The sequence below is a fragment of the Oncorhynchus masou genome, chromosome 21 (genome assembly GCF_036934945.1).
Source record: "Oncorhynchus masou masou isolate Uvic2021 chromosome 21, UVic_Omas_1.1, whole genome shotgun sequence".
NCBI classification, from domain to species: Eukaryota; Metazoa; Chordata; class Actinopteri; order Salmoniformes; family Salmonidae; genus Oncorhynchus; species Oncorhynchus masou.
This window is the reverse complement of record NC_088232.1, coordinates 1,882,409-1,895,000: the sequence shown is the minus strand read 5'-3', so window position 1 is coordinate 1,895,000 and position 12,592 is coordinate 1,882,409. Positions and strand designations below refer to the sequence as shown.

At 43.8% G+C, this 12,592-nt stretch overlaps 1 protein-coding gene across 4 annotated transcripts in view; it reads left to right on the top strand.

Annotated features, from left to right (window-relative positions):
• Positions 1-12,345, top strand: part of LOC135507579 (lipopolysaccharide-responsive and beige-like anchor protein) — a 334,560-nt gene extending 322,215 nt beyond the window's left edge. For all 4 annotated transcript variants that reach the window (XM_064927105.1, XM_064927106.1, XM_064927107.1 and 1 more), the window contains 4 exons: positions 2,786-2,887; positions 3,162-3,358; positions 10,324-10,475; positions 10,760-12,345. In XM_064927105.1, coding sequence (XP_064783177.1) covers positions 2,786-2,887; positions 3,162-3,358; positions 10,324-10,475; positions 10,760-10,850 — 542 coding nt within the window. In that variant the 3' untranslated portion in view covers positions 10,851-12,345. The remainder of the gene's footprint in view (positions 1-2,785; positions 2,888-3,161; positions 3,359-10,323; positions 10,476-10,759) is intronic.
• Positions 12,346-12,592: the final 247 nt, after the last annotated feature.

Here is a 12,592-nt window from a genome sequence, read left to right as displayed (position 1 = left end):
AACAACTAGGTATATTCATGTTTCAGAGAGTGTGTTTTTACTCCAGCAGACACATGCAACAACTAGGTATATTCATGTTTCAGAGAGTGTGTTTTTACTCCAGCAGACACATGCAACAACTAGGTATATTCATGTTTCAGAGAGTGTGTTTTTACTCCAGCAGACACATGCAACAACTAGGTATATTAATGTTTCAGAGAGTGTGTTTTTACTCCAGCAGACACATGCAACAACTCGGTATATTCATGTTTCAGAGAGTGTGTTTTTACTCCAGCAGACACATGCAACAACTAGGTATATTCATGTTTCAGAGAGTGTGTTTTTACTCCAGCAGACACATGCAACAACTAGGTATATTAATGTTTCAGAGAGTGTGTTTTTACTCCAGCAGACACATGCAACAACTAGGTATATTAATGTTTCAGAGAGTGTTTTTACTCCAGCAGACACATGCAGGTATATTAATGTTTCAGAGAGTGTGTTTTTACTCCAGCAGACACATGCAGGTATATTAATGTTTCAGAGAGTGTGTTTTTGCTCAGCACATTTGTTTGCAAGTAGATGGTTTATATGATGGAATATTGAGATCAATGGTGAACATAGTCAGCTATCTCCTAGGTATGTTCTCTACAACATCAATGGTGAACATAGTCAGCTATCTCCTAGGTATGTTCTCTACAACATCAATGGTGAACATAGTCAGCTATCTCCTAGGTATGTTCTCTACAACATCAATGGTGAACATAGTCAGCTATCTCCTAGGTGTGTTCTCTACAATATCAATGGTGAACATAGTCAGCTATCTCCTAGGTGTGTTCTCTACAACATCAATGGTGAACATAGTCAGCTATCTCCTAGGTGTGTTCTCTACAATATCAATGGTGAACATAGTCAGCTATCTCCTAGGTGTGTTCTCTACAACATCAATGGTGAACATAGTCAGCTATCTCCTAGGTGTGTTCTCTACAACATCAATGGTGAACATAGTCAGCTATCTCCTAGGTGTGTTCTCTACAATATCAATGGTGAACATAGTCAGCTATCTCCTAGGTGTGTTCTCTACAACATCAATGGTGAACATAGTCAGCTATCTCCTAGGTGTGTTCTCTACAATATCAATGGTGAACATAGTCAGCTATCTCCTAGGTATGTTCTCTACAACATCAATGGTGAACATAGTCAGCTATCTCCTAGGTGTGTTCTCTACAACATCAATGGTGAACATAGTCAGCTATCTCCTAGGTGTGTTCTCTACAACATCAATGGTGAAACATAGTCAGCTATCTCCTAGGTGTGTTCTCTACAACATCAATGGTGAACATAGTCAGCTATCTCCTAGGTGTGTTCTCTACAACATCAATGGTGAACATAGTCAGCTATCTCCTAGGTATGTTCTCTACAACATCACTCCTCAGAACGTGCTGTTCCAATCCTCAAGGCTCAGCAAAGTAACAGCATATTCTATACGTGGCTCCCATGTAAAACAATTCTGTATTTAACAACCATGTCCATTCTTGCTTTTCCATTTCTATGACTTCCTTCTTGAAGTGCTGTCTGTCGATCTGTCTCCTGCTGTAGTTGAACTTGACCCCGTCCTCTCCTCTGTTTGAGAAGACCCAGGGCACCGTGCGAGACGTGGCGTTGAGACGCCCTCTGTCTGATAGTGACCTCCTAATGAACTGCAGTGTGGGACTGACTGTGGTACAGTGCTTTAGCAGCTTTACTAGCTTTACTATGACCTCTGACCTCTCACCCCACATCAAAGGGAGCAGGGGTCAGCTGGGACCCCCTGTTAAACACCAATATTATCAGTGCAGCAACCTGGCTCCTGTAAAGCACCACAAAGTGGCAGGCAGACTTTACCATCCCTCAGAGAGAGAGAGGGAGGCAGGGAGGGAGCGAGGTTTGACTCTTTCTTCTCTGTAGTGCATGTCCGTTGGCTGTATTTACTTAACAAGTTTCATCACTGACTGATGTAGTGGTCAACATTGTGGTATATCCAACACTGGGCAGTACCAGTATTGGCAGAACAGGTGTTGATTGGTTGGAGCTAACCCAGAGCAGAACTCTTGTTTGGGCTCTTGTCTCTGATGGCTCAGCCCAACGCACGTGAATGATGGGCTGTTCTTTTTGGCACTTCTTTCTCCTCATCTCCTAAAGGACGGAGTTAGAGCCCAGTCTCTTGTCTGGAGGCAACTGGAGTTGGTTAGGTTCTTCTGGGGGAGTACAGTGTATTAAAGGAAGAGGGAGACTGTTAGTGACTAGTGTTGGAGAGAGAGAGTGGAGATGGTATCGCTAGAGTCCTGTCTGTTTGCTGAGAGGGGTGGGGGTGAGTTGGGAGTGTGTCTGGTCTGGGTCTCTGATGATGAATAATTATTCTAGAATAAATGGCAGCTACTATGCTCTAGTTCCAGTGATGGTCGGAGTCTACCACATAGCCACCCACTCTTAAATAAGGACCAATTCTCACAACCACCCAGTGGCTAAAACCACTGTCATGATGAGAGCTCGTCAGAATCACTCTGCCCCGTCGCATTGATTTTTAGCCGGAGCACATACTCTTGACAACATATTGCCATTCGTTTCTGAATTCTCATTTCTGTGTGTTGAAATGCATGACCATAAAGTGGGTCTTCCACTTTGAATATACCAAGCATCACATTCTGAGGCATTATGACTTATAGGAAAATGGTTGTGTGGATTTACCGCCCTCTAGTGGCTATAAAATGAACATCCCGACACCTGATTTCCATTGGCTAGCGTGCGTTTGTGTGTTTTTCCCCAGCTGAGTTTGTGACGCCCAGAGCCATCCTGACGGGTCATGACTGTGAGGTGACCTGCGCCAGTGTGTGTGCCGAGCTGGGACTGGTCATCAGTGGCTGCAGAGGTGAGTATGTGTGTGTGGATCAACCGAGGCCTCTTGCTACAGACTGGGTTCAAAGTAACTTTGATCTTGGTCACACTGACAATATGAATGTCAGAACAGTGAACACTTTCATACTGAACAACCTCATACGGTCAATGTAGACACGTCTGTAAGTCGCTTTGGATTTAGAAGAAGAAGAAATTACCATGTTATAATGTCATTATGATGAAAACCCTTGAGTGAATCATTGAAAATCAGTCCCTGGTTAGTAACTGCTATGTTCCTCCACTCACAGAGGGCCCGTGTCTGATCCATTCCATGAATGGGGACCTGCTGCGGACCCTGGAGGGCCCGGGGGGTTGCGTGCAGCCCCGTCTCATCCAGTCCTCTACAGAGGGCCACGCCGTAGTCTACTACGACAAGGGACACTTCTGCTTCTTCTCCATCAACGGAAAGCTGCTGGGACACATGGAGGTGGAGGAGAACATCAGGGTAAAGGAACCCACTGATATAGAGGGACAAAGTCATTTCATTAAGCTTCTAATGGTTTGAATGTTTTGTTGGAAAGCCTAGTGTACACACGTTTCAACCTTCATCAAGCCTCTCTCTGTCCTGTTCTATTCTACTGGTCTGGGGACGTTTCTGTGCTTCATCATGCCAGTGGTCTGCTCTCTGATTAAAGGCCAGCTCCGTGGTCTGAGGCCTGTCTGCCTCAGGGCATACACATCTACAAACCCCTCACGCACACACACACATCTACAAACCCCTCACGCACACACACATGTGCGCACACACATCTACAAATCCCTCACGCACACACACATGTGCGCACACACATCTACAAACCCCTCACGCACACACACATGTGCGCACACACATCTACAAACCCCTCACGCACACACACATGTGCGCACACACATCTACAAATCCCTCACGCACACACACATGTGCGCACACACATCTACAAACCCCTCACGCACACACACATGTGCGCACACACATCTACAAACCCCTCACGCACACACACATGTGCGCACACACATCTACAAACCCCTCACGCACACACACATGTGCGCACACACATCTACAAATCCCTCACGCACACACACATGTGCGCACACACATCTACAAACCCCTCACGCACACACACATCTACAAACCCCTCACACACACACTTCTAGCCGAGGAAGTACCAGGTCAAAGGCCCTTTCCTTCCATTTCTCCTCCAACCTCTCCTCCAGTCCAGACAAGTCTCTTTGATCCTGGGCTCCTGTGTCGAGTCCTATCAGGTCTTAGTGCTGGTTCAACATGGCAGGAGGGCGGACATTCTCCCAGTCCGAGCCCCATTAACAACCCTCAGGCACCACACGACACATTCCCACATTTCACATTTCCTGCCTCACGGCTACGGTGTCACAAAATGGCCGCCGCTCTTTGTCCAGTTTCCCGTTCCCCCTGTTTCCGATGGGCCTGGGAAATGTAACCCAGTCCCTCATAGGCACACCTGCTTCTCATTTGAGCCAGCTGTACTCTGCCCCTGTCACCGAGTCACAGTCATAGCCACAGCCATAGCACCAGGATCTAGACTGATTACTGAGCTATATACATACATACACCCCCCCCATTTGTTTCCAATAAGCAGACTGGATCAGAATTCATTGGCAGAGCAAGTCTGGTATTGAGTTGGTGTTGATTATATTGAAATCATATGCTGCTGAATAGGAAAGTTTATTAAATGGATGACCTTAGAAGTATAGAATGAATTTCTACTATAGTGTTTCATATTCTACTGAAGATTTGTTTGGTGAGATCCAGATCAGAGTATCTTCCAAATAGCTGTTATGAAGATTAGTTTTCCGATTTTATCCACCACTATTTTGTTACCTACAACAGTTTTGCCAATAGTGTAGCCAGCCTCCTTTTCTCATATATATAAACTGTTAGTCTTTATCTATCAGATCACAAGACTCACTGATAGACAGTTAGTTGCTGTCTGATCCAACACAGTTGTAGGTTTTTCCAGGTCCCCGTAGTGTACTCCCCAGCCCGTTCTTTTCATGTTCATAAACCACTAGCCATTCCTGGGCCGTTGTGCGTCTCTCCCCTGCTGGGCGTTGTAAATTCCTGCCACGTCAGACAGAATCAGGGCAGTCTTCACATCTCAGGGTAGCTCTGTGAGAGCAGCGGCCCCCCCTCGACTCAGTATGAGGCCTGGACGGGGTGTTTAATGCACTGCACTAGACACCAGTATCAATCTTCAGCTAGCGCTGCGTCCCACCACACAGCAGGACTCCGGGATAAATAAATGTTTGTCCTGGCCCAAGGTGTCCCTTTACAGTAGTCTTGTCCCAGACTGTGTGTGTGTGTGTACATTTTTATGTGTGTGGGTGCACAAGTGCTTATGTGTGCATGCAGCGTGAATGTGACTGTGTGTGTGTGACTGGGCATGTTAATAACTGGAGCCTATATTTGTATTGGTATTTATTATGGATCCCCATTAGGTCCTGCCAGACAAATGAAGACTAAATTAAACAGTACATGTAACATTATTACACCACTACATATATGTGTGTAGAGTGAGTGTTCTGGCGTGTGTGTTTGTCTCCTCATAGTCCACATTGTTCCATAAGGTATATTTTTATGTTTGTTACAGCTTGCATGAGTTACTTGATGTGGAATAGAGTTCCATGTAGTCATGGCTCTGTGTAGTACTCTGTGTTTTCCTGAGTTCGTTTTGGACTTGGGGGCTGTGAAGAGACCCCTGGTGGCATGTTTTGTGGAGTATGCATGGGTGTCTGAGCTCTGTGCTATTCGTTTGAACATACAGCTCGGTGCTTTCAACATGTCAATACCTCTCACAAAGGAAAGTAGTGATGCAGTCAATCTTTCGTCTACTTTGAGCTGGGAGAGAATGACATGTATGTCATGGTGTCTCTGTGTACATTTAAGGGCCAGGCATGCTGCTCTATTCTGGGCCAACTGTAATGTGTCTATGTCCCTCTTTGTTGCACTTGCCTGTATGACTGGGCAGTAGTCCAGGTGTGACAAAACTAGTGCCTGTAGAACTTTTGTTGATAGCAATGCCAAGAAGCAGAGAAACACTTTATTACAGATAGATCTCTCCCCATCTTAGCTACCACTGCATCAATATCTTTGGACCATGTCAGTTTACAATCCAGGGTTACACCAAGCAGTTTAGTCTCCTCAATTTGCTCAATTTCCACATTATTCATTACAAGATTTAGCTCAGGGTTTAGTGAATGATTTGTCCCAAATACAATGTATTTAGGACTAGCTTATTACTTGCCACCCATTATAAACTGACTGCAGCTTTTTGTTAAATGTTGCAGTGATTTCACTTGCTGTAGTAGCTGATGTGTAGAATGTTGAGTCATCAGCCTACATAGACACGCAAGCTTTACTCAGAGCCAGTGCCAGGTAATTAGTAAAGATTATAAAAAGTAAGGGGCCTAGACAGCTGCCCTGGGGAATGCTCAACTCCACTTGGATTATGTTGGAGAGGCTTCCATTAAAAAAACACCCTCTGTATTAGACAACTCTCAATCCATGATATAGATGTAAAGCCACAACACAGCAGCAGATTATGATGAATAATGTCAAAAACTGATGTCATTTATCCCATTTAGAATATGGCCCTAGTTACGTTGGAGGGTAAAGAGAGTTGTAACTCTCAGCAACAACCTCTCTCCTGGCTGGTTCTCTGATAGCAGATTCATCCAGCGTAGTTTAGTTGAGGCCATGCTGAATGGATTACAGTCTTAGCCACACTAATATAACTCAGACAGTGTAAGTAACCATTCTAGCAGATTTTGTTCACTGTCCCTGTTCTCCGTGTGCATGTTACTGCTAGAATGAACAGCACCATAAATTCAGCTTTTACCTTGAGCAAACGACACAGAATCCCACCTAAATCTTCACATTCCCCTTTGACCTTCACATTCCCCTTCGCTCTCCCCAGAAAGCAGGAAATATGGGCATGTGGTTCTATAATAGTTCTCCCTGGCATCATTGCCAGGTTCTGAAGTCATCCTTCAGACACCTGAGTCACGTCGGCAATCTTGGCTCCTGTGGAGATGGCGGCCATCTTGTTTGGCCTCCCAGTCGCAGAGTGGCTGATCTTTATTATGTCCTGGATCAACCTCCCACCTGTGTCTGGCTGAGTCGTCTGCCAGGTCTCCAACCCCCCAGCAGCACACAGTGGGTGATGTACTAGGCCTCGCCATAGAAGGCTACATCAACACCAGTAAGTACATCATCAGTGCCAGAGGCTGGATGGAGTAACACTGACTTCACACAGTCTACATGGAGGAACAATTAAAGGAGAGTAACTGTCAGGTTAGTTCATGCTTATGAATTGAGGTCATGAATCAGAACAAGTTCAGTTTGGGACTGCTGCCACTAGTTCTGTGAATGTAATGGGTCATTCCTGAAATACTGAGAGCCATTATGGCAAACGATATCATAACTACATTTGCCTTTATTGAGATAATCCTAACTGATGTTGATTCAAATGTCTGTTCTCTTAATCAATAGTGTCAGATTAACTGACAAAAATTGCTATGGGGCTTTATATGGCAAGATAAAGGACGCAATTACACAGATATCAGACACACGGCAAACAAATCTAAACAGAATGACATCCCCCACCCCTCCCTCCCCCAATCACCCCACAGCCATACTCCTTTCCCAGAATCCTTTCCCAGTCCTCTTGGATGGCGATCTAACAAAATGCTCTGGAAAGATTGATCCCTCAGTCCCGTTGCCAGTGTGTGAGTGTGTGTGCCTGAGTGAGTGTGTGGCTCGTGTGTATATGCGTGTCTGAGTCAGTGCATTAGTTCAGACTGCCAGGTCTTCTACTGTCAGCAGTGGTCCGTTCACTGGACATCTTCCCTGTAGCTCATAAGAAGAGGCCAAAGACTGACTATGTGTCTGTACTGTATCCCTGAATCCAGTTATCACTCCAAGTCCATTGGGAGCAGTCAGGCTCCAGTGACCTTTGGCTTATTGGGAAAACATTTCCCCCTGTTTTCAATGTGCAACGACTGTCTTTCTAAACATGTTGATTGTTAAATGATCCATTATATTAGTTTTAGCGGTGGTATAAACATCTAACACAACTTTAGATTGTTAAATGATCCATTATATTAGTTTTAGTGGTGGTATAAACGATCCATTATATTAGTTTTAGCGGTGGTATAAACATCTAACACAACTTTAGATTGTTAAATGATCCATTATATTAGTTTTAGCGGTGGTATAAACATCTAACACAACTTTAGATTGTTAAATGATCCATTATATTAGTTTTAGCTGTGGTATAAACATCTAACACAACTTTAGATTGTTAAATGATCCATTATATTAGTTTTAGCGGTGGTATAAACATCTAACACAACTTTAGATTGTTAAATGATCCATTATATTAGTTTTAGTGGTGGTATAAACATCTAACACAACTTTAGATTGAATTGAGTTGGTATCACAAAATTAGCTAAATTGATTGCCAGGAATGTGACAAGTTGAGTTAAGTTCAAAATAAGTTGTGTGCATTTGAAAAATTAGCATATACAATATACTGTCAGCAAAAGAGACTATAAAATAAATGCAAATACTGAACTATGTTGTATGCTCAACTAAATGGGGAAATTATAGTATTTTATACTAATGCAAGTACTGAGCATGTGGCTCTGTAATGGTTCTCTCTGGCGTCTTGGCTCTGAAGTCATCCTTCAGATACCTGAGTCTTGTCTGCCATCTTGGCTCCTGTGACCATTTTGTTTGGCCTCCCAATCACAGTGGCAGATTTATTCTGTCTGGGAACAGCCTCCCACCTGTGTCTGGCTGAGTCGTCTGCCAGGTCTCCAACCCCCCAGCAGCACACAGTGGGTGATGTACTAGGCCTCGCCATAGAAGGCTACATCAACACCAGTAAGTACATCATCAGTGCCAGAGGCTGGATGGAGTAACACTGACTTCACACAGTCTACATGGAGGAACAATTGAAAGAGAGTGTGTGTGGTGTGTGTGTGTGTGTGGTGTGTGTGAGTAGTCAGTGGATTAGTTCAGACTGCCAGGTCTTCTGATACTGCAGTTTACTGTCAGCAGTGGTCCGTTTCACTGGACATCTTCCCTGTGGCTCATAAGAAGAGGCCAAAGACTGACTGTCTGTCTGCAACCAGTGATCAACTCCATTGGGAGCAGTCAGGCTCGCTAAAGTTATTTTTCTTATAGGGTAGACATTTCCCCGTTTTGAATGTGCAACGACTGTCTTTCTTAAATGTTGATTGTTAAATGATCCATTATATTAGTTTTAGTGGTGGTATAAGAATCAAACTCAACTTTTGATTGACTTGAGTTGGTATCACAAAATAAGCTAAACTGATTGCCAGGAATGTGCCAATATGCATTAAGTTCAAAACTAAGTTTTGTTCATTTGAAATATACTCTGCTGGCTGCACCACACATGGCTTGGATGATGAATGTTTTTGTTTAATCTTCCATCCGGTAATTGCACTTCTCTTCTAATCTTTCTAAGCCAGCTGTGACTGAAATAGCTGCATCCCATCTAACATACAGTATGTTAATGTAAAACCGCTAATTAGACTAACTTACACTAGTTATTACTAACAACATTTCCTTGTCATCTCATCAGCATTCGTTACCTCGTGATTGATACCTCCGACTGGCTTCAATTTCCAACTATATACAGTATGCATAAATATACCCCAACACAGAAGTTTAGTGTCGGGCCGTAGTGTATCCCTGTTTCCCTTGGGAACCCATTCTAGTGTAACACAGCCCATAAGTGCACAGGAAAACCAGATGAGCAGAATAAATCTCTCTCCACTGTGTCTGTGGGGAGCTGTAGCTTGTATCACTTCAGGTGGATGGACTGCTGTTTTGTGCTGTGCTGCTCGCCACATGAATGTTGTGAAATATCTGGTTGATACTGTGCCTCTCTTGCTTGGTGCAGGAAGTGCTCACAGAGACTGTGATTGAAATAGCACACCGTGAGGTAGGTGGTGGAGTCACTGGTGTCCTAGACTCGGTCACTAAATCGGACCACACCACAATACTGATAAAGCTTTGGTTGATTAAGGAGTTGTTGTAGACACCTCGCTCTATTGGACAAATAGCAGACGTCAATATGGTGACAGGATTCCTCACTGGCCAATAAGCCCACGTTCATTATGCTTTATGATAGTGGTCAGCTCTGGTGTGGTGTGAGGGAGTTACACATCCCATCCAAATCTCTGCATGTATTAGCGCCCTCCAGTGGTAGGTGCAATAGATTGCAGATCATGACGTTGTCCACAGGAGGGCGCTGACAGCCTCGTTGGCAATGCAATAGAACAGTAATACAGGAATGTTCCCTATTGTCTTGTACATAACATCTCCTGTCAGTCAAAGTGGTGCTGTTTCTCCTCTCCCGTCAGGCCATGCTGCTGAGTCGGGACGGACAGTACCTGCTGACGGGGGGAGACGGGGGAGTTCTGTCTGTCTGGCAGGTTCACAACCTCAAACAGATGTTCACCTACCCTGGCTGTGACGCAGGCATCCGCTCCATGGCCATGTCCAACGACCAAAGGTAACATACACACCTGGACTCTGACGCTGTAATCTTCACTCACATAGGTGTTGTGTGGTATGAAGTTTTAGCACATAGGAAGAAATAATGAAAATATGGACTAATGATTAATACCATCTTCAGATGGGAAATAAAAAACCTTCCCAATCTAGAATGCACAGAATACCAAGATGAAGACCTTGGTGTTATTCACACAATGATGACAGACTTCATGTATGGCCTTAGTAAAAGCACATCATGTATGAGACTTAACTCAACACTCCCTCTCGACTGTCCTCTCCTAGGTGCATCATAACCGGCATGGCGTCTGGTAGTATAGTCCTGTTCTACAACGACTTCAACAGGTGGCACCACGAGTACCAGACCAGATACTGAGGCAGGACCACACAACAATCCCTGAGAATCTGGTTAATGTGGGACCTACCTACTGCAATCCTGTCGTCCGATGTACTAAGGCACTACTCCATACATATTGATATCCTGAATGTATCTTAGGAGAAGAAAAACTGTCTGATTCTGTCGAATGAAGCAAACTATTTTTAAAAAAAGGGCATTGCTATATTTTGTAGGGCATATCTAAAATTTCATATAATATCTTAGGGTGGGGTTATATACCTATGGTTACAAATCTATTTTTAGCTTGTTAAGAGTCTATTTTCATCTCGAGCAGAGGAAAATAAGGGTTCAAAGTGGAAGTAGGTAGAAAAGTATATTTGCATCTATTGTCTTAAAAAATCCATATATTTGTGTACTTAGGGGTGAGTGATTATTTTCAATAGGTGTGAAACGTGGAGATATAATCATTAATATCCTTTTTTTGTCATGCTCTTTTTGCTACTGTGTGGAAACACAGGGAAATAAAATGTGTGAAGTTTGTGTGGTGATCGAGCAGGAAGTTCAGTAAGTCCTTTATGTTCATGACTTGAGGGAATATATTCTATTTAAATGTTTGTACCACACCTCTGTGGAAACGGACAGATCTTGCCTTCCTGTGCATGAGTTGTCCTGATGGTGGCGTACACTGCACAAAGACTTGTCACATGTGTATCAGACAGTCATCATAGTAATAAGATGGCTACCGGTGGGATTAGTTTGTTTGTATCAAAGTGTTGTCCTGACGATCATTAGCTTTATTATGTACTGTAACCATACTGATGAATAATATGTCTGTCAGTAAAAACAAATGTCATGGGCTACGTCCTAGTTTTGTAAAATGGCGTCCCTTCATCTAATTTCCTTCATATTGCTTACTTACCACCTATCAGAACTTTACATGAAGGAGACGGGACGAGGAAAGGAAGCCATTCCAAATGGCCGACGTAGCCGTGATGTGCTTCTTTGTATAACTTCTTGTTAGCTTTACCTCCTCTCCTGGGGCATTTGCAGTACTTAAGCATATACTGTATCATATTAGCGATCGACACAGTTCCCAAACCATGCTAGGATCATCAAAGTATCTCATCTTGGTAAAGAGTGGTGCAGCGAAATGAGGAACTTGTCAGTCTGTGCGTCACGGTGAATATTCACGGGTTAAACCAGACCACAGACAACCCCGGTCCTGGACAGCCAAAGGGTGTGCACTTTTTGGTTCAAGCCCAGCTTTAAAATACCGGATTCTACCTAATTATGGGCCTTCAGGTCCAAACTGAATTGAATCAGGTGTTTTGGTGCAGGGTTGGAACACCCGATGTGGTTCCTCCAATACAACGGTTGCTCATAAGGAGAAACATTGTTGGTTTGATCACGATTACAATGAAATGGCTACTACTGTATTTTCTATGTATCGCTCAATATTTTGGCAATCAATTTGGAATGAGTGTTTTTGACGCGTGATGAGTTCTGACAAATAAAATTGAATTTTTTAACTTGAGACATCTTGTCTTCAATTGAACTGTTATTTGAAGTTAGACTGGAATGTAGCCAGGGGTGGGGTTGCACTAACCACACTGCACAACTTCCTCACCTGGCTGCAGTCAAGGCCTAGAGAGGTAGGTTTAACCCAGAGAATGATAGAAGCCGTATTAGCATGTGTAGTATCATTGACGGCTTCCACCATTTCAATGTAGTTGACTGGGTGGGAACTCCCATCGTCATTGGCTGATCCCTCCTGGTGACCC